At 53.4% G+C, this 26,198-nt stretch overlaps 8 protein-coding genes across 8 annotated transcripts; 5 read left to right on the top strand and 3 right to left on the bottom strand.

The window, feature by feature from the left end:
- Positions 1 to 730: 730 nt before the first annotated feature.
- On the top strand, positions 731 to 3,530 carry QC762_112700 (uncharacterized protein; the record flags this gene model as incomplete). Its single annotated transcript, XM_062885690.1, has 4 exons — positions 731 to 852; positions 1,011 to 2,067; positions 2,133 to 3,329; positions 3,405 to 3,530. The coding sequence occupies 4 exons, from the start codon at positions 731 to 733 to the stop codon at positions 3,528 to 3,530; spliced, it is 2,502 nt and encodes an 833-aa protein (XP_062748675.1).
- A 972-nt stretch (positions 3,531 to 4,502) lies between these two features.
- Positions 4,503 to 7,521, top strand: QC762_112690 (uncharacterized protein; the record flags this gene model as incomplete). The annotated part of the gene is made up of 12 exons (XM_062885689.1): positions 4,503 to 4,804; positions 4,886 to 4,994; positions 5,109 to 5,198; positions 5,260 to 5,318; positions 5,383 to 5,433; positions 5,490 to 5,549; positions 5,609 to 5,770; positions 5,825 to 6,002; positions 6,060 to 6,087; positions 6,147 to 6,671; positions 6,727 to 6,808; positions 6,886 to 7,521. 12 exons carry the CDS (start codon positions 4,503 to 4,505, stop codon positions 7,124 to 7,126), a joined length of 1,887 nt encoding a protein of 628 aa, XP_062748674.1. The 3' UTR covers positions 7,127 to 7,521.
- Positions 7,522 to 7,642: 121 nt separating this feature from the next.
- QC762_112680 (uncharacterized protein) lies at positions 7,643 to 11,843 on the bottom strand (the record flags this gene model as incomplete). Its single annotated transcript, XM_062885688.1, has 2 exons — positions 7,643 to 11,131; positions 11,190 to 11,843. The coding sequence occupies 2 exons, from the start codon at positions 11,841 to 11,843 to the stop codon at positions 7,643 to 7,645; spliced, it is 4,143 nt and encodes a 1,380-aa protein (XP_062748673.1).
- A 1,039-nt stretch (positions 11,844 to 12,882) lies between these two features.
- Positions 12,883 to 16,125, bottom strand: DNM1 (Dynamin-related GTPase protein; the record flags this gene model as incomplete). Its single annotated transcript, XM_062885687.1, has 4 exons — positions 15,369 to 16,125; positions 14,920 to 15,306; positions 13,264 to 14,862; positions 12,883 to 13,197 (listed from the first exon to the last, which is right to left on the bottom strand). Exons 1-4 carry the CDS (start codon positions 15,465 to 15,467, stop codon positions 12,883 to 12,885), a joined length of 2,400 nt encoding a protein of 799 aa, XP_062748672.1. The 5' UTR covers positions 15,468 to 16,125.
- On the top strand, positions 16,118 to 16,886 carry COX19 (Cytochrome c oxidase assembly protein cox19; the record flags this gene model as incomplete). Its single annotated transcript, XM_062885686.1, has 4 exons — positions 16,118 to 16,421; positions 16,481 to 16,515; positions 16,589 to 16,703; positions 16,778 to 16,886. Exons 1-4 carry the CDS (start codon positions 16,372 to 16,374, stop codon positions 16,884 to 16,886), a joined length of 309 nt encoding a protein of 102 aa, XP_062748671.1. The 5' UTR covers positions 16,118 to 16,371.
- Positions 16,887 to 17,190: 304 nt separating this feature from the next.
- On the top strand, positions 17,191 to 19,814 carry QC762_112650 (uncharacterized protein; the record flags this gene model as incomplete). The annotated part of the gene is made up of 6 exons (XM_062885685.1): positions 17,191 to 17,478; positions 17,533 to 17,676; positions 17,731 to 17,821; positions 17,888 to 18,143; positions 18,220 to 18,255; positions 18,310 to 19,814. The coding sequence occupies 6 exons, from the start codon at positions 17,191 to 17,193 to the stop codon at positions 19,544 to 19,546; spliced, it is 2,052 nt and encodes a 683-aa protein (XP_062748670.1). The 3' UTR covers positions 19,547 to 19,814.
- On the bottom strand, positions 19,703 to 23,163 carry QC762_112640 (uncharacterized protein). The gene is made up of 7 exons (XM_062885684.1): positions 21,524 to 23,163; positions 21,310 to 21,464; positions 21,157 to 21,241; positions 20,603 to 21,102; positions 20,243 to 20,525; positions 20,077 to 20,177; positions 19,703 to 20,005 (listed from the first exon to the last, which is right to left on the bottom strand). The coding sequence occupies exons 1-7, from the start codon at positions 21,682 to 21,684 to the stop codon at positions 19,839 to 19,841; spliced, it is 1,452 nt and encodes a 483-aa protein (XP_062748669.1). The 5' UTR covers positions 21,685 to 23,163; the 3' UTR covers positions 19,703 to 19,838.
- QC762_112630 (uncharacterized protein) lies at positions 22,461 to 26,195 on the top strand. Its single transcript, XM_062885683.1, has 2 exons — positions 22,461 to 23,229; positions 23,288 to 26,195. Exons 1-2 carry the CDS (start codon positions 23,142 to 23,144, stop codon positions 25,852 to 25,854), a joined length of 2,655 nt encoding a protein of 884 aa, XP_062748668.1. The 5' UTR covers positions 22,461 to 23,141; the 3' UTR covers positions 25,855 to 26,195.
- Positions 26,196 to 26,198: the final 3 nt, after the last annotated feature.

Here is a 26,198-nt window from a genome sequence, read left to right as displayed (position 1 = left end):
GTCTTGACGCAAAGCTAGGCCATGTGTGTACATTCTCAATGTAGTAGTCTGCTATATCTGAGTTATGTGTAGTGCAATATCACGCCATCGCAATCCTTCATCGCAACCAATCCCTCAGACAGCAACAGCAGGCTAACCAGGCCTCGGCCAGGAGACAAAGAGCTGCCCAGATAGCCCCCACTCAAGCAGCAGCTCATGTATCCGCCCCACCAACAACGTTTATGGATAGGAGGGGAGCGGGACATGGTCGCATCGCAATCCTGTGTTTGCCTAGGGTCTTCTCCAACTCGCTCCTACATTCAACCCCATCTCTTTATTTTCTGACCGAGTCTACGTCTTGCGCCTGCCACGGCTATTCACCTTATCTATTCCTCACAGTTCGCGCGCGCATGCGAATGTGGTGCTTCTGTTCCGCCCCGTCGACAGGTCGAATTGGAGGACCCGACGAGCCCACCTCACAACAATCTTAGCTGCCAAACCAGCACTCCCCTGCATGCCAGACTACGCGACATACCTCGGCGGTGGACACTGAAGCCCTTCCACCATCAGCTGTGTCTCCTTTCAGACGTCTCTTTCCGAACCACCCGACCTTACTGAGGTTCAGACAAGCCTGTGCGGCAGGTCTTTTGCTGATCTCCACCTTACCCCAGATCTACAGTGCGGCTGGGGACGATTGGGAACGGAGGGGAAGATATCAAGATCCAACAGCCAATCTTTAAGAACGCGCATCATGACGCCGACACCACCATCGACTACGCCTTCCTCGAATGGGCGTTCGCCTGATGGCCAGTTCCGGGTGGTCCGCAAGAGAAACAGAGTACCATTGAGTTGTTACCCTTGCCGGCAGAGGAAGTAAGGCATTCATTCTCACTGCTCTGACATACTTCTGACCGTCCCTTGCTGACAATGCCGTGCTTAGGTTGTAAGTTCGAGACGATAATGGCGATGGCCATGGTGGTGGGATACCAAATGCTCATTTACTCACACTCATTTTCTAGAAAATGTGACAGGTCTCATCCATGCAGCAATTGCGTGAAACGCGAGGGATCCGATGCAAATGCGTGTTCTTATGCCGCCCCGACGTCACGCAAAAAGGGCCAGAACCAGGGTGAACCAACACCGGATGATATGCAAAATCGCATTGACAGGCTTGAGGGACTGGTGTTATCATTGATGCATGGCGGCGCAAACATTGAGATATCGCCGGCTTCAGTTGCAAACAGAAGCTCATCTGACCCTGCTTCCAACGCCACACCCTCTACGGTAGACAATAACTCTGCTACGTTCAAAGTCGATACGCACTTGGAGGATGCGATGCAGGATGAAGATGAAAGCGATATCGAAGATGTAGCCAAGTCGCTTGGCGTGCTGAAAGTTGACCCGACGAAAAGTAAACATATCTACCTCGGAGAAGAGCATTGGCACACCATTCTGCTCGATATCACCGAGGTCAAGAATTATTTCGCATCCCACAGGAAGGAGCTGGAAAACAGCTATGAGCAGGTCAAGCGTAGCAAGCCCTCCACAGCCATGGCTCCGCCCGCGCTGCTAATGGGGGCTATACCGGCGACTGAAGTTGAGCTTCGAGCTGAACTGCCACCCAAGTCGACCGTCTTGACGCTGTGTGGGAGATATTTCAATTCCATGGATAATGCTGTCAACATCATACACGCACCTACCTTTCACCAACAACTTCGAAATCATTGGCAGGACCCATCCAAGACGCCAATCATGTGGCTAGGGCTGCTCTACTCAATCTTGTGCTTGGCTATGCTTTCATACCACAAGGTCGGGGACGAGCCTCCAGAGTGGAGAGGGAGAGCGCTCGAGCTGGCCGACGAGTACCGACTGCGAACCGTGCAGTGCCTGATAGCGGGCGATTACACCAAGCCGGCCGAGTATACCGTCGAGACCATGATCCTCTATGCCTTTTGCGAGTATTCTTCCCGTTGGGATGCCGATCTGGGCCTGTGGCTGATCATATCGCTCGTCACGAGGGTGGCACTGCGCATGGGATACCACCGTGATGGTAAGTGGTTTCCCACAACCATCACGCCCTTCCAAGCCGTAAGTTGAGCCATTGAGAATGATTTCTCCCTCAAATCATAGACTAACCGCCACGTGGAATGTAGGAGATGAGGCGAAGAACATGGGCCTTGGTCAGGACGACAGACATTTTCTTTTCACATCAAGTATCGCTTTCAAGCATGATCAATGACCATGACTGTGACACGGAGATGCCACACAACATCTTTGACGAAGAGTTTGGCCCAGATACAAAGGTACTACCTCCGTCCAGGCCGAGCTCCGAGCCCACACCTATCAGCTACATGATCGTCAAGATCCGTCTTTGTCTGGAGCTCGGCAATATCCTGCAGATAACTGGCCGAGTCAAGAACCAAGTTCATTACGACGAAATCCTTCGGCATGACTCCAAGTTGCGCGACATCAAGGCAGAGCTTCCACCTCACCTGAAGTTGCAGCCACTCGAGGGCTCCCATGACCCGCTCACACTCATCATCGCGCGGTTCAACATCGATATCCTTCACCTGAAGATTATATGTCTTCTTCACAGAAAATATCTGCCTAGGGCAAGGCACAATCTCCGGTACGCTCACTCTCGTCGCAGCGCCATCGAGGCATCCCTCGAAACATTGCGGCATCTGGCGACCTTGCACAGAGAATCACAGCCCAACGGGCGCTTGCAGTCGATCAAGTGGTATGTCACTTCGGTGGCAACCAAAGATTTCTTGCTTCCCGCAATGCTCATTGCTCTGGATCTCCACTTTGATAATGAGTCGCAGCGATCTGGGGAGCGGCAGAGCTCCCACAGTCTGTATTTTTGGACTCGCGAGCAGCGGGAGGAGATGATCCGTAGCCTCGAGCAGACGATAGAGATCTGGAAGGGGCTCGTTGACACCTCGATCGAGGCGGTCAAGGCCTCGAACGTGTTGGAGGTCATGCTGGCCAAGATCAAGAGTTTCGTTCGGCCAGGCAGTGTGGGAGCAAGTCCGCCCGAAGCGGTGATGCGTAATGATTTTTTCGGGTCAGTCGACTCGGGGGTGTCGCAGCCGGAGCACTCGGCCGCCGTGACGCTGGGAATGCTGTCAAGTGGAAACCCCCCGAGCGGCAACCTGTCCTCGGCATTCGACACTGTCCAGAGTCCTGGGGGTACCACTTATTCGGCTCTTGACCTGGGACTGAAATCAGACGCGGGGGCGGCCTCTGATTTTGCAAATGCCTCGTTGCTGGATGGAGTGCAGTCTCCGCTATCCATGTTCAATAGCATGGCACACAGTGGTATGGATTTTGGAAGCAACTTTGACTGGGTGAGCAGTCCCACCATCCTGTGCCAACACCGGCCCGACTCTTGGTTCTTTGCTGACGCAGTACACTACATGTAGGACTCGTTCGAAAACTACACCCAGACTGCCAACTTCGGTGGAGAAACGTACACCTTTTTCTCTGGTAACGCTGACACGTTGCAGCAACAACCAGACGGGTCCCTGTTTTATGGAAATCCGGACTGATATCACAACATCTAGTTGACGGAGAGCCGAGGGCCTGTTTGAGACCGCTTGTCGAATACGTCATGGGAAGGTAGTTTGTTTGGGTTTCCTGGGCCAGGTGTGGGAATCAGTAGGACAGAGGGGAAAAGCGTGGGTTGGTTCGAGGTCGCCTCTGGGTTGTATATCATAATACCCCTTCTCATCCTTCACTGTCATAACTACCACCGCCATCAGTGTGTGCTAGCTGCTCGAACGTTGGAGAAAAAAATGCAAAGAGCCGAGGCTGCCATGCCGAAGATTTGTTTCATCGCACGTTACACTGCCCCTCCCCGCATTTTATGTACGCTGACGACTTTCGTCATTGAAGGTGGTGTAGAGAAAAGGCATTGTCGGCAGCGCATTCGGGCCTTCTGCCGCTCCCTTTGAAGACGGATTCAGGGGTCGAGGCGGGGCCCCGGATCTCCAACATTTGCGGGGAATGCGTGCGGCTGCCGGCTTGGTACGGTATCTAGCCCTTTCGAGGCACATGGCTCCGAGTGCAGTGTCAATGGAAGGTCGAGATCAGGTCCGCGTCTAGTCATATGCCCAGTCTACGGTTGAACAAGTTTTGTATCCGGTCTCGTAACGGACCGAATTTGGGCGCGCCAATTGCTGGGCCATAGTTACATGCTTCTCTACACACCTCTGCGGTATGGTTGGTACGTTCACGGTACCATCATGATGGATATCTCTCTATCTGATTCTTGACACTCCACCTGGATTTGACACTTGCTAATCATCATCAAGGAAGTGCTTGCCATGGTGTCTCGAGGATGGTGTACTTAATAAGGGGGCTGGCTTCAAGTTCAGCTTCAGCTCCGTGGATATAACTCAACTCGGCGGTTCTCACACACCGATCAGTTTTTTCCCTTCCTCGCTCACCCACTCCTCCTCGACGGGCTCTCTTTCTATCGCCGCAGAAGTTCTCAGTGATAGCACCTCGCTGTTGTCACAATGTACACCCTGAACTTCGGCATGCGGCTCCTGGCCGCAGGGGCAGCGCTCTGTGGAGTGATGGGAGTCTCGGGACTTTCAGCGGCAGAGTGGCGCAAGCAGTCTATCTACCAGGTTGTCACTGATCGATTCGCCCGCACCGATCTTTCGACTACGGCACCATGCGATACCACTCACCAAGTGTACTGCGGCGGGACCTGGAGGGGACTCATCTCGAAGCTGGACTATATCCAAGACATGGGCTTCACAGCTGTTTGGATCTCGCCTGTTGTCAAGCAGATTGATGGAAACTCAAGGGATGGGTAAGGACAACGCTTTGCTATGACCCACTATGAAAGTGGTATCTTTGTTTTGGTTGAGGGCTGACAAATACGCGAATCTAGATCGTCCTATCATGGGTACTGGGCCAAGGACATCTGGGCTCTGAACCCAGCGTTCGGAAACGAGGACGACCTGAAGGCCTTGTCCGCGGCGCTCCACGCGCGAGGAATGGTGCGTTTGTTGACTCGAGCCTCAGCTTCTGCTCTTCAGAAACCACCATAGTTGTTGGGTAGGGCTGGGTGGACAGAAGGGACACCCCTGCTAACCATATTGACGATTACGTAGTATCTTATGGTGGATATTGTCACCAACCACATGGCGCACATGGGCTGTGCTAACTGTGTTGACTATGGTGCTCTCAACCCCTTTTCGTCGGTATGTACCTCTAGACTCTAAGGCCTAACAAGATTTCAGTTGCTGATACCGTGTTCCGCAGTCTTCGTACTATCACCCTCCCTGTTGGATCAATTACAACAGCCAAACTTCAGTCGAACAGTACGTACCGTTGTGTTTTGCGCGAGGTGCTCGCAGAATCTATGCAGAGCTAACATACGGCAAGATGCTGGCAAGGAAGCGACACCGTCAGTCTCCCAGATCTTCGAACTTCAGAGTAAGCACACACGAGAAAGCACCATCCGCCATGTGCTTTGTGTTGACTTGTTATAGCCCCAATGTGCGTCGGATTTGGAACGAGTGGATTTCTCACCTTGTTTCTACCTATTCCATGTACGAGCCCTCGACCTGTGCCATGAAGCGAAATGAAGAACTAACTCTATTTTGTTCAGTGATGGTCTACGAGTCGACAGTGCAAAGCATGTCGAGACATCGTTTTGGTCTGGATTCAATGCCGCGGCGGGCGTATACTTGACGGGTGAGGTGTACCATGGCGACGCTCTTTATGTCGCTCCATACCAAAACTACATGGATGGCGTCCTTGATTACCCTAGGTGAGTCGATGTCTCTTTTGCTGATTAAAGGACATTTCTGACCATACATCTCAGCTACTATTACATTCTCCGGGCTTTCCAGTCCACCAGCGGTAGCATCAGCGCGCTCGTGGCTGGTCTCGATACAATCAAGGGCGTTGCGAAGGATCTCAGTCTTTGGGGCTCGTTCTTAGAGAATCACGACGTGGAGCGCTTCGCTTCCTTTACCAAGGATATGGCGCTGGCAAAGAATGTGAGGCATCTCCAACCCGATCTTTCGGAGCAAGCGCTAACACTGGTCTTTTGTTAGGGAATCGCTGTCACGATGCTGAAGGATGGTACGTATTAGTCCACCCATCGCTTGAATTGTTCGGAGTGGTTCATTAACAACCCACAGGTATCCCCATCATCTACCAGGGACAAGAGCAACACTATGCCGGCACAGGAACCCCCAACAATCGCGAGGCTGTCTGGTATTCGGGCTACTCGACCAGCTCGGAACTCTACCAATGGATCACCAAGCTTAACCAGATTCGGTCGCACGCCATCTCGCAAGACTCGAAATACCTCACTTATAAAGCCCACACCATCTACTCAGACAGCCGCACCATTGTTCTCCGAAAGGGGTTCACAGGAGCTCAGGTTATCGGTGTTTACACCAACGTCGGCTCCTCCTCGTCGGTGCCTGTCACCCTGGTCTCTTCGGCCACTGGCTTCACCCCCAACCAGGCCTTGATTGATGTCATGAGCTGCACCCCTTACACCACAGATGGAGGTGGTGGTATCACCGTCACGCTCAATGGCGGTGTTTCAAGGGTGCTCTACCCAGCCTCTCGCCTCGCCGGAAGTGGCGTCTGCCCTTCCCTGACTGGCCCGCCGACCGCGACATCAACGACCGCTGCCCCAACTGCCACCCCGACAGGTATGCTCCTCTTGAATCTACCGGTGAGGCAGAGAGCTTACGTGAATTCACTCAGCCAATCCCAGCTGCTCCTTAGTCGCGGTCGATATCACTTTCAACCACCTCGTGTCCACGTCTTTCGGCGACTCAGTCAAGGTGTATGTCATAACCCCCACCCACTCTTTCTGTTCTTTTTCACCGCAACCATACTAACAAGTCTTTTCCCACCCAACAGCACTGGAAATGTGGCCGCTCTCGGCAACTGGAACCCAACAAACGGCGTTGCGCTCAACGCATCGCAGTACACCAACAACAACCCTCTCTGGACCGGGACTCTGAAGCTTGCCCCTGGGACCAACATCCAATACAAGTTTGTCAAGGTCAGCAGCTCAGGTGCGGCGTCGTGGGAGTCGGACCCCAACCGATCTTACACTGTCCCCTGTGCGGCGGCATCGGTGGGGAGCTCATGGAAATGAGCCACGATCAACAATCCACCGTGATGTTGACGATGAATAGAAAAATGACTTCGCGTTCGTTTGCCTAGTGTCCCCGAGCCTTTTGGGAGTGTGCGTGAATGTCATGTCAGCAGTGACGGAACTGTCAGGAGGAAGAGTTGAGAGATGTGATTGCTGCATTTGCACTTGGAGTAAATTGGTGATGGAAGACTATTTAATGCAGGGTCTGGATTGAACGAGTTTGGGTGAAAGGGGGGGGCTGTGGATCCGGGAAGACCAGACGTCCAGCTCGAAATCAACACCACCCAACTTCTGGGACACTTCGAGATCACCTGCTTAATGCGAGATGGCTAGCAGTGCTGTTTTACATCACCCGTGATCACAACACTTTTCGTGCTCCATCATCTCAGTCATGCCAATACTATCAGGGTATTCCCAAAGTTGGGTATTCATATATATGTATGCATTGATTGAGACCAATAAAGAAACAATGTCATCCATCAACTTGAGCCTCGTGTTGTGATATGAAGTAGCAAGCTAGGCCGCCGGAAACCGAGGATCATACTCCTCTAGGTATGCTGAATTATTGACCGTAACTCCTCCGTCCGTCCTTCGTCTCCCTTCTGGTGCCATGCTGAATCTTCTGGCCATATTCATCTCTGAAGCCGATCTTGCAGGCCGAGCGGCCGATGCGTACCCGGCCTCATACCCACCACCTTCAGCAAAGCGGTCAACTGGCTCACGATGAGGAACTATTCGCTGGGGCTCACGCCGAACCGGTCGTTCAATATAATATGAACGCTCTCCCTCGATAACGTGTACGATTTCAACAATCTCATCAGCCGGGTTAATCGGTCTGCGCGGCCCGTCGCGGTATCTCGGATAGTCAGACTCCTCCCTCAACAGCCTCAGCCCACTGCCTCGCTCCGGCTCCGCGGGTAAGACAGAAGAGGGCCGATCATACCGGGTGTAGTATCTCTCCTCAGGCGCGGCGTACCCGGAAGGTCTGATTGCGTCCGAAGTTGTTGGGTAGCGGTGATCAGGCCGTTCGACTTCTATTCTTGAATGATAAGAGGACTGCTGTTCGACCCGCTTATCAACTGAGATCCTCTGCCGAGTGGATGGCTCGAAATAGCGATGCTGATCTTCATCCCCACTCTGCCGGGCATGGGGCTGCGCGACGTTATGAAGAGTTTCCCCAGCTGCGGGAGCAGTCCCATTCTTGTGATACACGGGCCCATGCGGCGCCTGGGTGAGATGTGACTCCAAAGCCGCTAAAAGGTCGGTAGCATCTTTGCCCACCGTGGTGCGATCCTGGCCTGACGAGCCTCCAAAAGAAGTAATCGATACTGGAGCTCTGTCCACTCTGTTCGACGAGGAAGTGTCAGGATTATCGCTGGTGCTTCTGCGCCGGGTACTGGACTCATGCCTTCTAAACTGCCTCCCGGCCCTGCGCCCACCAGAAGGATTCCCGTCCTGGTTTCTCTTGCGCTTGTTCTTGCCAGATGCTTTCTTTCCATTTTGAAGCCCGTTTTGGCGTCGGTTGGCAGGTCGAGACCCCTGTGAGGCGTGCCCACCACCCTCACTGGGATGCCCCGAGGCTTTTTCAGACGCTGCAGTAGGGGTTGTGATAGCTGGAACATCATTGGAGAGATTTCCGGAATGACTATAAGACGGGGCCGTGTTACCATATGCACCAGCCGACGAGACCTGTGGTGACTTGGTCCGCAAGGCACTGTGGACTTCCTGGGCGGCCGGATACACAGAAGAGGAACTTGCTGGCTGTCCGTAATAAACATCGGCAGGCACAAGCTTCGGACCCTGCTGTTCAAAGATCCCTGGCAAAGCTTCGACTATCAGTCGCTTTTGCACCTCTGACATTGCAGAGTGCAGATTCGATATCGGAGCTAGCTCCGGTAAGAATATCATGTCCAACGTCCAATCCATAGGAGGCGCATGCGCACTCTGCAAAGGTTTGACGTGCTTGGATTGGAAGTGATTTGTTAGCTGGGGCAGCGAGAAGCTCTTTCTGTCTTGCTCTACCGTGGCAGCGTTACCAAGTCCAAGATGACAAGCCTTGCAGATCAGGTCGTTCACGTTTCGAACAGGACGCATGTCTTTGTTGTTCGAGAGCCCCTCGATAAAAATCGCGAGCGCGGGCGGTTCGTAAAATTTAGAGTGGAATCTCTTGACCAAATGATGAATTGTCACAAAGACGCGTACACTGCCAGGAAGTCCTCGTATGTTGCCCAGTTCTTGCCAGACCTCCCGCGAATTCCGGGCTATATCCTCAAGTTTTGCTCTGTGCATATCGGGGTGTGGTGTTGCCGAAGGAAGGTAAGGATGGGCGACTGGATATGGTAGGTAACCATGGTCGTAAGGGTTGCCTTGGGGATGCTGTTGCGGATAATGATGAGATGGATCGGTAGCTGAAGCAGGGCCTGGGGGGTATTGACCCACAGGCGGCTGGTAAGGCGGGTATGGATCAGATGGCGCTGGGTAAGACTGGTGGTGCTCATACCCAGACTGAGACGGATAGGAAGGCACGATCTGATGTGGCTGTAAGGGGTACGGCGGCGGTGGCGGCTGATAAGGGTCATTGTAGGCTGAATTTCCATACCCATATGGGCCCGGTGGGTATGTTGGCAAATGATTAGGTGCAAGTGGTGCTGGAGGGTAGCTGTGGCCGACTGGGAACGATGGAGGACCGGTGGCGGGGAAAACAGGTTGGGTGGGCGCAAAGAAAGGCTGATGGCGAACCTGTCGGATCTCTGCCGCAAATGGAGGATGTTCCGGCCATTCTGCTCTCCAGTAGACAACGATGTTGCCCGAACTGAGAGCGCTTGTGTGCTTTGCGGCGAAATGTTGTATAACACCTTCAAACCCGAATGTCTTGGTGATCCCCTCGCAGCCATTGCAATAAAACAGTTCCTTGTGGTAGCGTTCTGTGATGGGCTTGATTTTCGTATCGAAAATCCATTTCATATTCTCCAGTGTGAGCTTCTGCGTGAAGGGACCTTCTAGAGGATCAACGGGCGGTGTTTGACCAGCAGACCTTGCAGCATCGACATCCTTGGCAATTTCAGCGTAGAATCGTTTACGCACGTAGCCAAGTGCCTCAACCGCAAACCTGGCACATGTTTCCTTGGTGACCTTGCCATTGTTCCACCCGTCTCTGATTATCTCATCTGCGTAACCGGCGATGCGTTCTCGAAGAGGCCCTTGTTGATCTTCCCAAGCCTTGTCGATCAGATCCCGGGCTTCTTTTGTGCTAGCAAGAGTCGTTTCAAGATGTGAGTCTTGCTTGGCCTGAATGGCGGCTGCGTTCTCTCGTTCTCGCTGTTCAGCGTCAGCTCGTTGAGCCAAGAGCCGCGGCTTGAGGACTTCCCAGGCTTTATCGTCAAAAGGAGGATGAGGAATCTGCATAGCTGCTTGGAATGATGGGATGTGCCGGAGTACGTTTGGGCACAAGGGGGGCTCAAGAAGCAGCGCACGTCGCTCAATCTCGGCTCTCCGCGCTGCCTTGAGCTCAGCAACCTCAGCCGCGGTGCGTTCATGACGGATATGGGGAAACTGCTGGCGGGTGGCAGCCGAGGATGGTTGATTTGGCAGCATCGAAGATGAAGAATCAGAAGATGGTGCGTGCGTCGTGGAGGCAGGCAGAGTGCTCACAACGTCTTTCACGTAGCCAGGGTAAAACTGCGAGCACATTTTTGCAAGCCCACCGAGACTTTCCCATTTCTCCCACTTCAAGACTTCTTGTCGGATGCCGCTACCGCGCGCTGGAAGTCCCTTCAACCATTCTGTCACCGTCCCCGGGCCCATTTCTCTGACCTCTAGAAGTTCACGTTCCAGTGCTTGAACCTCGGAGGAAAGGAACCGTTTGGTGACCTGTGTTTCGACAGGAAGCTGACCTTGTTCAAAAGTAGTAGCCGGGAGGACCTGAAGGTCGCTTGTGAGGTACACGAAAGAGAGCGCGGGTACAACTGAGGAAGGGATAGTGGGTGAGAGATCTAAATCGAGTTCCTGTTTTCCGGTGTCAAATTGAAGGTTCTCCCAGAAAAGAGGCGCGGAATGATCGTACCTTGATGGTGTGCTTCAAGAGACACACTGCACACATACAAGTCTCAAATGGCCAGATGGTAGCTACCCCGTTTTCTCCGGGACCTCGAAGATGAGGATCAAGCATGGTAGTCTGTTTCCGCGGATCCAGTTTTCCACAGTAGTGACACCTATGAGAGCAAGCAAGCCGCCACATCTCGAGCTCTGTCTTGGAGCGCAATGGGGAGGGCATATAAGGCCAAAAGAGCCGTCTGGAAACCTGCCAGATACTGTTGGCCTTGATTTGTGCAACAGCACCGCTGCTGCTAGAAGCGGGAGCGTCTTTGCTAACCTTCGAACTTGGGTCAAGATATAGGTTGAAGAGTTTGTTGACAGACAACAAGTTACCCAATGACCTTGGCGGACAGAAGGTAAATATTCGATGCCAAATCTCTGGGGGAAGAGCAGACCGATCCACCGGTATGGACACCGCAACAGATTTCCTTTCGGCGCAGTCATTGTCCACCTTGACCTTCTTGTTCGTCTCTTGAGATGAAACTTCCGTAGATGCATCCGACTTTGCTTCGAGCCCAGATGACTTGCGTTTCCTTGTCAACACGGGCGCCTCAGCGTTTGGGAGCTCCGGGCCTCGAGAAGCCATTGGATGGCCAGCTCCATGTAAACCATCCGAGGCCATTTGAGAAACGAGAAGAACAACGTCGCACCAAATTGGTGGCGACAGAAAGGAGAATGGAAACACTTGTCCGGTGCTGCAGAGTGGGGAGGGGGGTGGGGGGGCAGGGAGAAATAGGATGATGGAGTGAAGGAGGAGTTGGTAGACTGACAACGACGTTGAAGAAGATGGCGTCGTTGCCTGTATAAAACGGACGGCTCCTATGCAGAGGATAGGAGCCCACCACGGGCAACCAGAAAAACTCGGCTACCAGTGCAGTTGATCTGTTGGAGAGCCCAGCATCTTGAGCGTCGCTAGACGGACGGAGCTGGCTGTAATTAATAGGCGGGCAACAAAGAGCCAGTAATGTCCTAAGTTAAACCGCGTAACGAGGGCACTAGGTGCGGAAAGATGGAGCGTGTCTGGTGGGAGAGAAAAGAACCGACGGGCGGGCGGACGGGAGTCAGCAGAGCTGAGTGCTGGTGAGCGTTGGTCAGAGACGTGGTGATGGTGTTGCGGTGAGTGAGTGAGTGAGTGCAATGGATGAGATGGTTGACAGCCTTGCCAAAGCCGAAAATGTTCAAGTATGGATTGAATTGGATGGAAGGGATGGATGGAAGCTGCCGAGTGTGAGTGGGTCTGGAACGCGTCGGGTCCAAAGTTCCAACAAAGGACTGGGTGCGTGCACCCATTTATTAGATAAGCTTTTTCGTCCCGCATGCACGTCACATGTGAGAGAGGCTGCCATGTTTAAACACCGTTGAGAAGTAGTAGTTTTGATCGGCCCCTATGTACACATGATGGCGGAGAGGTAATAGCTAAAATGGCCTAGTTCACCCCCTTCCATCTCAACTCTACACAAAACCATGACTAATTTTCGCTTGACCACCCGAACCGAGTTAGTTGCCTTGTGTACTGGGTTTTCGTGGGGGGAGAAAGAACCCGTCTAGAAGAATTCATGCAAAATCGAAAGACCCAAACCCGTTCATTTCCATCGTATAGACATCCATCCACTTGCCCAACTAGCCACCCTTTCCCCCCTTGACTTCCGAATATACTGGGACTATACGACTTCGCCGATGATCTTGGCCGCCTCGCGGTAGGTCTGGAGCAGCTTCTCGCACTTCTCACGCTCCTTCTTGACGGCATCATCCTCGTACAGGAGCTCTTCGAACATCGACTCCTTGTACAGCTCGCTCACCAGTCGGTTCTGAACCACGTCCTTGCAGTGGTTAACGAGCAAGTGCATGATGGCTTTGGGCACCTGGTCCGCAATGCTCTCACGAACAATGTTAAAGTAGGAGCTGATTAGCGCCCGAATAAGCTCCGCTTCCATAGCTTCGCGGTCCGTCATGGCTGGATCGCTGCTACCATCGGCCTGCAATGATTGAGTCAGGGCACAGCTAGAGGATAGCTTATGGGGCAACAGGTTTAGACAACTTACAGTTTCGGTGGTCTTGGACGTAAAGTCGAGATTATCGTCACTTCTGAGCGGCATCATGGGAGATCGCATCGGCTTCTCTTCTTGCCGCCTCATGCTCTGGCTAAAGGAAGGCTCCGACATTTGGTTGATATGGCGGCCCATTTGTGAGTGAGGAGGTGGTGCTCCCGGCACAATGGCGCCATCCTTACCAAAGAAGTAGTTAAGGAACGAGTCTTTCGCGTTGCCTAACCCTTGTCCGTTCAACCGGGCAGGAGAGTCCGAGCGACCTCCGTTAAGCGCAGCAGCAAGACCGCCTGATGCAGATTCGCGTACCGCAGGTGAAAGGCTACGGACGTTCTTGGCAGCCGCCTTTCGTATCGCGACGGATTCTTTTTCTGGCGTCCCCTTGTCCTCCTCCTCCTCAGCGGGAGTGTCCGCGCCGTTGGCGCCGAGCTCCTTTAGCCGCCTCCGTTCTCTTCTCTCCCGCTCTTCTTGAATCAGGCGCTTTCTCTCCCGCTCTTGCTTGTTGCTAACAACGTGACTCATGGCTGCGGCGGCGCCAAGGAAGTTGGGGTGGTTCGTGTTGATGTACGCTCGCTGAATGGAAATCAGGGATTCTACATATGTCGATGCCGGGCCGAGCCTCTCCCGGAGAAGGTCAGACACAACCTCAATCAGTTTAGCTTGAAGCCTGGGGAAGCGGGAAAGCTCGTTGGATCCACATGTGTGGCAGATCTTGATGAGCTCCTCGTAAACGAGCTCAACACATCGTTGACTTGGGGATTCGAGAAGCTTGATCTGCGGCTTCACAAGCAGGTCAAAGGCCATTTCGGGGACAAACAGGCTGGGCCGAGGGCCGGTAGAGTTGCGGATCGCCGTCCGAATGTCGTGCGCAGAAAGATTCGACGTGGGGTCGATCGATTCCAGTGAGCTTCCAAACACCGAGTTAAATATGTAATAGATACGGGCGCCACCACAGAGCTCCTTGGTCGAAATTTCGGTAGAAGTACCATCAATGGAGGATATGAACGATGTCGCAAAGCGTGTCATCTGGGTCAAGATGAGCGAGCCTCGATGCTCTTTGCCGCTAAAATGCATGTCTCCATAACTGGCGAGCTCCTGTTGAGTCTGTCCCATAAGAGTGTTGAGGCGAGCCTTGATGTCGGGAAGCCTGTCGCGGATGTGTGCCATGAGGGTCGTGTTAAGAGTTTTGGCCAGAAATTGGGTGCCGCAGCGGGTCGCAATGTTCCGATATGCGGGATGGTGCCTGAAAAATTCCATCTCTGACTTCAATGCCTCCTCCATGGGCTTGTTACCTTGGATGTCTTGCTGCGACCGATTGACGACTCCGATCCAGCCCAGCTTCAGAGGATACACACGGCCGGAAAGAATATCAAGCGCATTTGTGCCGTGGTCCATCAAATCGACCTTGGTAAGAACGCCAATCGTTCTCCTCCCGAGGGCGTCGACATGCCTTGCGAGCTTTAGAGCCTCCGAGTTGACAATGTCAACGTTTGCCGGGGACACGGCCAAAATAATGCTGTTTGGTTTGGCAATGTACTCTGAGATGAGGTTTCGAGTCTGCTTCTCAATGTCGGTAGGTTGATCGCCGATGGGAACCTAGAGTGTAGCAGTTAGGACACGCGACAGAGCAAAGTCATGAGCACGGTTACCGACCTTTGTCAGTCCTGGCAAGTCAACGAGCGTGAGGTTCAGGACGTGAGGAGAGTAGATTTTCAGGTTGATGGGCTGGCGGTTGATGCCCTTGTTGCTTCCTGCAACTCTCGCCGTCTCATTTTCAATTTCCCGCTTCACATCCCCAAAGTCGGTGAACCTCCGGTTGGGAATATGGTGGAACTCTGCCCACTCATTCCGGAGAGCTTGGTTGGGATTCCGGTAGCTAGCGGCAAGGGGGTCCTCGGCCTCATCCTCGCTGGGGACGTTGATCAGCTGCAGAATCAGGGGCCTGCGAGTCACAATGCCACTGCCTCTGGGAAGGAAGTCTCGCCCAACGATGTTTTCGAGCACAGAGGATTTTCCCGCAGATTGTGAGCCGACGACAACCTACGGCGAGGAGAATACAGTTAGCATTGTCCACCTCAAGAAAGGCCTGGACCAGGACATACAATCTGGGGCAGATCGAGAGAGTCATTTCCAATGGTGTTGAAGACCAGGTCCTGCAACTTGTTCACAGTCGCCAACAGGTCGTCGCCGAGAGCGGCCATGATAGCGATTTTCTGTGCAGGGCCACAAGAAACTTGAAGTGGTGATCTAGGAGAGATGGCTAGGTCGGTTGGGCGGGCCAGTGAAGGACCGGGAGCTGCGCTACTGGTAGCAGGGCGAGCGAGAAAAGCGAGCGAGGATCCAGTCGACGTGGTGGGTGGTGGTGGTGTATGTGGTGGGTTGAGCAGGTGGGACGCAATGCTCGCACTGCTGGCTGAAGGGCAAATCGTCAGTCGTCGATGAGGGGAAAGAAAGGGAGCAGCGGACGCCTGGTCGCGGCTCTTGGGAGAAAAAAGACTGACAAGGAGAGAGGAAGGGGGGTTTGTTTCGCCTGGCCGTTAGCAGCTCGAGAGAGACGAGGGATGCCCTCTGTTCATGCCCAAGGTGCGGGTGGATGCCAAAAATCTACTCCGTAGCTGCGGATTAAATTGGGGCGATTCGGGACTTGGCCGTTCAAGTGGGTAGCCACAAAAAAGTTGGAGGTTGAAGTGCTTGTGCGAAGTGGTGCACATTACCGATACGGACAAGCGCGTCGTCACAGGCTGACCCACCGCGAACAAGGTGCGCTGGCCTTGGCGAAGAACAGTGAGGAAAACAAGACTTTGGGCTTTTCCGGCCGCCGGCCGGTAATGCCTGAGGCTACACTTGCTACCTCGCCTGCTACCTCGAGTGTGAGTGTGGCTGGGTTCTTAGGTGTGGCTGCCAGTACCTAACTTTAGGTAATCCCGCAGTCGGGCCGGCACCCAGTTGAGTTACCAGGTTCGATCAGCCGGCAACAGACACTTCATGAACTATAGGTAGTGTAAATGACCAACCATCTCAACCAGAATAATAATTCGATAGCAGGCTTTTCTGTACGCAGCTGCCTCGGGCAACCTCTCAGACATTTGCCTTTCACCAGTCACTATGAGTACCTTCGGAAGCCCTGGGGCTCTCCCAAATACCAAGCCCACCCCGTGAGTAGCACTGCTTTGTAATTTTACAATCGACACTGACATTACGCCCCTGTCACAAGACCACAGAGAGGGAGTTTTCCCCTTGATCATGACGGTATGTCTAGTCCAACTTCATGACCGATCGATGGTTTGCCATATGTCTTACTCATGGCCGCTCGTACTTGTAGGAGAGTGCAAAGATGTCATGATGAGTTACCTAAGCTGTATCAAGAAGGTCAAAGGCGTCAACCAGGACGAATGCCGGCAACTGGCCAAGTCATATCTTGGGTGTCGGATGGACCAGTTCGTCACTCCTCAACCGCCAAAGATGCGATGGGAGTACTTGTTTTGGGAAGCTGACGGTTCTCGACTTGTAGTAATTTGATGGCAAAAGACGACTTCAAAAACCTGGGGTTTAAGGAGGACAAAACTCCCAGCCAGGCTGGGACCAACACCAACGGCGTCAAGGGCGAGCTTCAGTGGTGATTTTGTTATGACATGTGTATGACCCCACCATGCCATGCGGCCGTTTTCGACAGGGGCTAGTTTGCGGGGTCTGGGGACGTCCACATGGTTGCTCTGGGCTGTAAGTCGACTTACGCATCTTGTTCGTCGATGCTCGACTGGTACCGGTCCCTCTTTTCGACACCCAAATACCTCGGCTTGATCGTGGGATATGATCGGCCAACAGGCGCTGGCGCTCACATTCAGTATTACCTGTCCAGGAGTTTGTCTCCCATATACACCATCACCACTCTGAAATACTTAGAAACCCTTTATCCCCCAAAAAATGCGTGTTGTTCAGCCTATCCGATATGGGCCCGGATCCGTCGTGCCGCGGCAGCAAGCCCTGCGCAGAAACTTTGGAACAACAGTGAGACTGCAGAGCTATGCCGACACTCTTCCCAATCTCCGTATAGGAGCACACACCCGTGTCATGTTCCAAGGCTTCACGGGCAAGCAGGCAACAGCAAATGCCAAAGACTCGATCGCTTGGGGGACCAACATTGTTGGAGGCGTGAGGCCCGGCCGGATCGGAGAACATCTCGGGCTTCCGGTGCTCCCCACGGTTCAGTCAGTCTGTGTGCTCTACCTGTGCTCTCACCCAAGTCCCTGCTAACCTAGCTGATAGGCCATGAAAGAACTCAAACCAGATGCAACAGCGATCTATGTAGCAGCTCATCAGGCCCCAGGTGCTATCGAGGAGGCCATTGAAGCCGAGGTTCCTTTGGTCGTGGCAGTAGCAGAACATATTCCTCTGCACGACATGCTTCGAGTAAGCAAGCCGCCACTGCTGAAAATCCCAAAACCAATATTCTGACATTCAAAGATTCATTCTATCTTAAAGACTCAATCCAAGTCTCGCCTGGTCGGTCCAAACTCCCCAGGGATCATCTCCGCCGTGGGAAAGTGTCGAATCGGTGTGCATATGGCCCATATCAACATCCACACTTACTGTACTGAGAACTAACGTCACATTGTCCCAGGATTCCAGCCCTTGCCTTGCTTCTCGCCAGGGAGAATTGGAATCATTGCTAAATCAGGTACGCTGAGCTATGAAACTGTGGCGTCAACCACGAGAGCTGGTCTTGGGCAGAGCCTTTGTATAGGCGTGGGCGGTGACATTGTTCCCGGTACAGACCTGAGGGAGGCTTTGACTGTCTTAGAAAATGACAGTGATACGGAGGCTATTGCTCTAATCGGGGAAATCGGCGGTTTGGGTGAGCTGGATGCTGCCGAATGGTATTATTCCGACTTTTTTTTCCAATCCTTCATTTCTATTCCGTGTTCGTGTGCTGACAACGACCTCGCTGGATAGGATCCGAGACTATCATTCTCGCACACAAACTCCAAAGTAGGTTTATTATGGCCGTTACACAGGTTGTGTCAGCTAACAGCTCAATCATAGGCCAATAGTCGGGCTTATCGCTGGGATTCACGAGCCACGCGGTCGTATCATGGGTCATGCCGGAGCTTTCACTATCGTTGGGGAACCTGATGCGAAGGAGAAGATAGAAGCGCTGGTGTCTGCTGGTGTGACAATGGTGACACACCCAGGTCAGTTTGGTGAAGCTTTCAAGGCAAGATTGGGAGGGTCTACACACGGGGTGAACTCCTCAGCTGGTCGCGGCAAATTGGGAAACCAGCGTAGACAGATCCACACGGCTGTCGGTAGACCTCAAACGAGGACTCGGTTTCTAGCAAAACCGTGCACACAGCAACGGCGCCACCTGACATTGTCCGAGGACGACTCTATGGATCTGCTGCGCGAAGCAGGCCTTAACTGCGGCCATTACTCGGGGCTAGGCACTAGGCGCTTCTTAGCCATCGGGGTCGATCGTTCGACTAAATCACCGTGTATTCTTGCGGCTCCTACCGTGGATGACGATCAGATCGAGAAGATGGTAAAACGTTACCCCTTCGACTATCGCCACGGTCCAGACGAGCTTGCCATTGAGCGTGTTGCCAGTCACCTGCACATCAGTCTCAAGGAAAGTGCCCATGAATCTCTCCGCCGTCTTGTCCACAGACTATCAGACATATTTTACGAAAAGGAGGCATATCTGATGGAGACAGAGATTGTGGAACGTCTTGGTGAGATCAAGGTGGTTGATGCTCGCTTCGGCTTTGACGACGCAGCCTATCGAAGCTGCGGACGGCAGACCGAGTTGCAGAAATTGAGAAACACAGCCGTGGAGGATGCCTCTGAGCTTGAGGCGGAAAAGAGTGGCATTATGTACATCAAATTGGAGGGTAGCGGGACCATCGGAACCTTAGTCAATGGCGCAGGGCTCGCCATGAACACGGTCGACGCTCTGGGGGGCCACGCAACTAATTTTCTCGATACTGGCGGGAAAGCAACTAGCGAGACGGTCAAGCACGGCTTCGAGGTTATCTTGAAAGATCCAAGGGTCCGGGTGATATTTGTGAATATTTTTGGCGGGCTGACTTTGGGGGACATGATCGCCAACGGCATCATAATGGCTTTCAAGGAGCTCTCGCCACGCGTGCCCGTCGTGGTACGGATTCGAGGGACCAACGAGAAGGAGGGACAGAAACTCATCGAGGAAAGTGGCCTCCCGCTTTACGCGTTTGACGATTTCGAGGCGGCTAAGGCGAAGGCGATAGAGCTATCAAGTGCTTAGAAGGTGAAGATGAAGATGAAGGGAAGAAAAGCCAGTTGTGTGGGACAGCTTCTCATTTGTTGGGTGGTGTAATAGTTTTGTAGCTGGGGGTACACATTGTGGACAAGATGATAGAGATTTCAAGTTAGATCGACACATTCCAAGGCATCCAATAGGTTTGTCAGAAGACATTGACAACTTTTAACATCGACGGATCACCTCAGAAGGCCTATAAGTAGTATCGCAGGGCCCGTTGGTTGTATTCGCAGACCTCCCAACTATTATTCTGAAGCTATTTTGTACTCGTTGCTTGCTATACATGCCTGAAAACAAACATATTCATGATGTACGAACGCGGACGCCCGTTTTTAGATGCTTTTGCCCCCGACTGGACAGCATTGGGCGCCTCGACCGCCAGCGGATCATCCATTGTTCCCAAAATCTCCATTTGTTGAAGTTTCCAACTCCTCAGAAGCCAGACTATGAAAGAACGCGTGCAATTAGAATGTATTGTGACAATGCAGACAGGTTTGAAGAAAAAAGGAACGTACTGGACACGAAAGAGGCAATATACATGACCCCCGTGAAAATCTGGACATTCAGGTATCCATCAACCCCAGATGTTCTCAGCATCAGACCAATCACTTCGGCGCTGTTCAGCGATTTGCGTCAGTAACTGTGGGGCAGAAATGCATGGCCAAGTGGATGGAAGCTTACAAGGTGGCTGGAAGAACGAGAACAAGCCAATAAATTGAAAGAGCAGCAGGCAGTAGTGAGAGACCGACCACCTCAGCTCCAACGGGAGCCACACAAGGCCAGATGATGCCGGCAAACGCCCCGAACAGGGCGTATATGATCAACCCTGGGTACGACTTCCCGGCGAAGACCCACAAGAAGAAAGCAACCACGCCGGCGGTGAGCGTCCCGAGGCCAGCTACGTTGAGTCTCCCAACATGGTCACTGGCGAGTCCAATGAGAGGTCTTCCAATGCCTTGCGATACTGCCAGCCCCAAATGAATTAGCGTCTTGTATGTATGCACAGTTGTTTGAGCAAGAGAAGAGAAGTGGCCCACTTACAGTTGAAGATGGCGGCAGCCAGGGAACCCTGGCTGGCACTGAAGCCAACTTGTTGAGCATAGTCCGTGATGGAAAATACAACAATGACATAACTCATGAGAGAAAAGAAGCCCCAACCCAAGAATAGCCAATATTCAGGTAGTTTGAAGAGATCCAGATGGAAGGGCACATGCTTCGCCCCGACCGCCTTGTTGCGATCACGGAGGATCAAGCTGCACCCACCGTTGACCACAAACGCCACAATGGCGAGGATTCTGAAAGCCCATGGCAGCCCCAGGTTGGTTATCATGGCATTGGTGGCCAAGGAGTATGTGAGGCCACCAAATCCAGAGCCAGATGTCGCCACAGCGTTGGCAAAGGAACGTCGCTTAACAAACCACTGGGGCACTACACCGACTGTTGCTGTAAAACAAAACCCCAAACCAATTCCAAAACACACTCCTTGGCTTAGGATTAGGTGATATATGTGAGTCGAGAAGGAGGCTCCCACAAATGAGATGCTTGATGAGAGTTAGCATGGTGGCATTGCTGGATATCAGAGTGATCCGACTCACGCTTCGAACACAACCCCTATCCGAAACGTAGGTATGGTTCCAAACCTCCCTATACACCATGTCACCAGTGGAGAGACGAGCAGCGCTGAAAAGAGTGACAGGTGTCAGTCAAAAGCAACCTGGGTAAGCGAGCTGCTGTGTGGATGGACTCACAGATCGAGATTGAGAGACCGCCAACAAAAGCAAAGGCAAGCGGTGAAGAGCCAGCGATATCTCCAGAGCGCAAGTAATAGGCAAGAAACACGGCATATGATGAGTTTAGGCCCCATGTATGAGCGTTGACCAAGGCGACTGAGAAGACAACCATCCTAGAGAATACGAAGTCAGATTGGCAGGGAGACTGATAGTAGAGTGCTAGCAAACTAACCAGCCATATCCACCTTCCTTGAAGTCTTTCACTTCGGAAGAGTCACTTTCCCCTGTTATCTCTTCCTTTCCAGATCTCATGGTTCCCTCAACATCGACCAGCCCAGTCTCAGGGGCTGACGTGCCCGGCAACCTGCCTGGGACAGTCGAACTTGGGATCATTGCGAAGGCTTGGGGAAGGGTTTAAAAAGCGAGCGAGAAAAAAACCAAGAGATTATTGGAAACGCATCCAGTTCATGGCAATTAATAATCGCTAGAAGTTGTGGATAGTTCAAAGACAGTACCAGGAACAAAACTAAATCAATAAAAAGAAGGCGAAACTAGGAGAGACCCCTCATGCCCGATCAACAACAGACCGGGTAAGATATCCGCAAGGCCTGGCACCGGCCTAGGATGGGAATAAGGATGACAAACTGCGGAAAAAAAAAGATATCACCATACCGACTCGATACGTCTTAGTAGTCAATAATACATGGGAGAATGCCTGGGACTCGGCCGAGGACGGGCACCCTGTTACCTGCTCTCCACCTGACAAAGGTCGATGGATTTGATCCTGGACGGTCCCAACCCGCCTCGGCAAAGCGGACCTCTTCAATGACACCCACATCCACCAGGGCGGTCAGTCTGGACTCTGGCACGGCAAGAGATGCCAAGCCTGGTAGAGCTAACGTCAGAAGAGAAGCTTCATGTATGTGCACTAGACTGGCGGTTCCGATGAGGTATTCAAGGTAGAGAGAGTCATCAGTGCGGATTGGGCAGAAGCTGGGCTCCAAGAAACAAAGCTACTGAAGAATCCAGATTACAACACCACCTCAGTCGGGAATAAGTGGTGCGGGGGAGGCGGGAGAGCCCGGCTGTCGGTGCTTGCTTGCCAACATGCAGTAGCACCAGCATGTGCTCTCTTGCATCTCTGCAACCGTGGACTGCTGTTGGGGCAATGACAGATGTGTCCACTGCAGGCCAAGTCGGCCACTTCTGTCTGGCGCCCTGAAGCCATTCGCATCATATTTTCTTGACAGCAGGCAAGGCTGAAAAGGCTTCTAGGAAATCCCTGTTTCGCGTGGTTTTTGTTTCTATACTTTCAGCGCCAATCGCCAACCTTGAACCAGGTACGTACTGGCTGCACGCACTCTTGGTCGCGGCATCTTCCAGGTTCTAGCGCTTGCCGAAAGTGGATGGTCGCCTGGGGAACCCCCGTTGTTTGTCACATTGCGTGGTCCAATGGCAGGGCCGAAATCTCGGTGCATCTCTGTTGTTCACAGCTCCAGTCTGCAACTCTAGGTGCTTCGACCAGCCCTTTTCTCGCCCTTTTCCGCCCTCCCCCGTTCTTGACTCACCTCCAATCCGCCGACATCCCTGGCTCACCGGCGCACCCGCCGCCCTGCCTAGCAACCTCGTTGAAACACCGCCGCTGTATATGATAAACAACCAGCTATTATAGTACCGAGCATAAATTCACCTGACGTCTTGATGCCTGCCCTCTCCACCTGCTTTCTGAGACCATCTACACTACACTGGACACAGCACCGCAGCTACAGCTACTACGATCACAATAGTTTTATCCTTACCTCGACGACAACACCCCGAAACGAACCCCTACAACCCCAGGAGGAGGACTGATGTTTGCACACAATAAGCCCAGGGAACGGGGCTCTCCCCGGAAAGTGACGCCGCCGTCACCTTCGTACATGTCGAACGAGCAATTCGGTATGTGCGCATGCAATCTGGCGACTGCCGCCGCAACTGATGCTGATGAAATATGTAGCCGCGTACCTGGCAGACCTGCGCAACAACCGCATCAACCGGCCCGGCGGTGCTCGTCCTCTTCCCACCTCCCCCACAAAGCAACGAGATGTAGCCGGGCTACCCCCTAGTCGCCCGTCCATGGGAGTCATGCCAGCTTCCGAAGCATCATCACTTCGCCACCATCATCACAACGACAGCCAGCAGCAAGGGCCCCCCTCAGAAGTCTGCGGGATAGGGCCCTCCGCAAGTCTGCCGTCCATGTCCGCCAGTATATCATCAAGATTTTCAGCGGGAACACGGGGGAGAGACTATTACCCGAACCGCCCGGTCCAGCCGTTGAAGCCGTCAGACGTCGTACCAAGTGCAACCTATATCGAACGGGGTCAGAGATGGATGGAAAAGGAGGAGGCGTTTTCGCTTCGGCAGGCTATGGAGGATATGACAGTCAAAGATGAGGAAGTAAATGAATATGGTGCGCCGGTTGCCGAGGATGAGGATGAAAAGCGGCTTTACAACGCTGCTCTCGACGAGGCTGCCGAGCTGGTATGGCAGCACCAGAATCCTGGCAAAGTGCCTCAGCCGGGCACCCCTTATCGATACAAATCCCACCTTCGCAAGGACAGCTATTCGCACGCACGTACGGCGAGCGTGGGCATGTATGGCAATGATGTTGCTCCAACTGGACTGGCGAGAAATTCTGCTTCTGCGTCAGTTTCCGGCAGCTCGAGCGAAGGTGAAGATGGGCCTGCGTCTATCAGAAGTCGTTCGTCTTTCACCTCGGCTCATCCGGTCGACAGTGGGCGAGGAAGTCTCGATTCGTTGCGGGGGGGTTCAGCTGAGGCTCGGAATGCAAAGACATACAACGGAGTCGCGGCTCCCGCAGGGCCTCGGCCAGCGGGGCGCCGTCGAAGCAGCCTCAAGAGAAACATCAGTGGCGAAGTCCAAAAACCCTTTTCTGGTGATCAGATCTGGGAAGAACCCGACAACCAGGAAGCTGAGCGTGCTGAAGATTCGTTCCCACAAGATGGGAAAGCTCAGGCCCTGCAGTCAAAGCCAAAGAACCCGTTAAACCGTGTGCAGTTTGCTCCCGAGGCACAATCGGTTGCGGTCACGTCTCCGCCGTCCCCACAAAAGCGCATCAATAGATTTGAGATTCATCGCAACCCTCCAACCCAATCGAGGAATCCTGCTTATACCACAAACTCGCGCCCACAAGCTCCTGTGGTGCGTGAGGACGTGCTTCGAAAGCACGGTATCGAGGTTCGGAGCGACGAGATTCGGCAGGCCACCACTATGAAGCTCAAAGACCGTAGTCCAGCGCTACCCACGCCATCTGCCGTCAGTGACGTTCCGGGGCGACCAATCGTAAGCTTTGATAAGAATTGGAAGCCCCATGAGGAGGCTACTGACGATAAGTCAGACTCGACGAGGTCCGGACGAGGCATCGAAGCCCAGCATCCCGTGTGCCTCGTCCCCGGCCGGATCCTCTCCAAGCAGTCCAAAGAAGCCCAGCAGCAAGCGCCGCCGATCCCTTCTATTTCTGTTCCGGATGATTCTCCGACCCCATCGCCGCCTACGCGCCGCTCGCCGTTCCGCCGCCCACAACCAGCGCCGCCCACTATTCAAGTAGATGGGCCTGCTGTTCCCTCGATTTCGGTGTCGGACACCTCCTCGCCCGCTGCCCCGCCAGTTCCGTCCATCGTAATCGCGCCTGACGATGCCGATGACGGTCCGAGTATCCCCGTGATCGTGACCCCGGACGACAGCACGAGTACGAATAATAGTGGCGGCTCGCGGCGGCCACTCCCCACCCCTCAACCAGGAGCGCCTCGTGTCAGGCAGGCTGCAGCCCGTCCTAGAGGACACTGGACTCCTGACCCTAGGCCCGTGGGCAGCAGGGCGACGGCTCGCTGCCACGAGTGCGGCCACTTTATCGAGGGCCGCTTCGTCTCACTGGCAGGTAACTCAGAGCGATTCCACCCGCAGTGCTTCACCTGCTTTTCCTGCGGGACCTCCCTCGAGGCACTGGAGATTTCTCCCGAGCCAGATCACTATCGTGCCCAGCGCCTCGAGCGCATCTCTCGCCGCGCTGCTGGCGAGATACTCCCCGAAAAGCCGGGCGAGACGGAAGCAGAGGACGGCGACGAACGCTTGCGCTTCTTCTGCCACCTCGACTGGCACGAACTGTTTGCACCAAGGTGCAAGCACTGCAAAACGCCCATCATGGGTGAACATGTTGTGGCGCTGGGCTCACACTGGCATTTTGGTCACTTTTTCTGCGCCGAGTGTGGTGATCCGTTTGAAAAGGGCATGACGCATATCGAAAAGGACGGCTATGCGTGGTGTGTCTCTTGCCAGACGAAGCGCACAGAGCGGAGGGCGCCCAAGTGCCGCGCCTGCAGGAAGGCTGTCATCGGACAATACATTCGGGCGCTGGGCGGCGAGTGGCATGACGAGTGCTTCCGCTGCGCTTCCTGCCACGGCGGGTTTGACGACGGCCAGATTTTCCCCCAGGAGGGGCGTGGAGCGCCGGGCGAGACGGTTGTTCTGTGTACCAGGTGCATGGAGGCTGAGCTCAAGGCTTGAGGATTGATTGCATCCATGGGTGTGATAGGTGCCCTTTTATGGTTACATGATGATCATGGCCGATGAATCGTGTTTTTGCTGTTTTGTTGCATGACGTACTTGAATACAGTGAGCGGGCAAGCATCTATCTGTCTATTTTTGTGTTGGAATGGGGCTTGGGGTTTTAACGGAGGAAGGCATAATAAATCAAAGTCTGTACCTAGATCTGGCGTTATTGACTTTGCAAAATCGCTAACATGAATTCTTTCTCACTTTTTACATTCAGGAGGAGCAAGGCGATTGTTGTACTGCACAAGCAGAACTTCGCAGTCACAAAATCAGCAGCAAAAAGATCAGAATTATTG

The sequence above is a fragment of the Podospora pseudocomata genome (genome assembly GCF_035222375.1).
Source record: "Podospora pseudocomata strain CBS 415.72m chromosome 1 map unlocalized CBS415.72m_1, whole genome shotgun sequence".
Lineage (NCBI taxonomy): Eukaryota > Fungi > Ascomycota > Sordariomycetes > Sordariales > Podosporaceae > Podospora > Podospora pseudocomata.
The sequence above is the reverse complement of the archived record's forward strand: the minus strand, read 5'-3'. Positions and strand labels throughout refer to the sequence as shown.

Excerpts from the sequence above, each read along its gene's own strand:
- QC762_112630 (XM_062885683.1), top strand. The coding sequence starts at position 23,142 with ATGTTTGCACACAATAAGCCCAGGGAACGGGGCTCTCCCCGGAAAGTG. Across the intron at positions 23,230-23,287 it reads CATGTCGAACGAGCAATTCG|CCGCGTACCTGGCAGACCTG; the intron begins GTATGTGCGCAT and ends TGAAATATGTAG.
- QC762_112640 (XM_062885684.1), bottom strand. The coding sequence starts at position 21,684 with ATGATCCCAAGTTCGACTGTCCCAGGCAGGTTGCCGGGCACGTCAGCC. Across the intron at positions 21,242-21,309 it reads CGGTCTCTCAATCTCGATCT|CGCTGCTCGTCTCTCCACTG; the intron begins GTGAGTCCATCC and ends CACTCTTTTCAG. Across the intron at positions 21,103-21,156 it reads ATAGGGGTTGTGTTCGAAGC|CATCTCATTTGTGGGAGCCT; the intron begins GTGAGTCGGATC and ends ACTCTCATCAAG.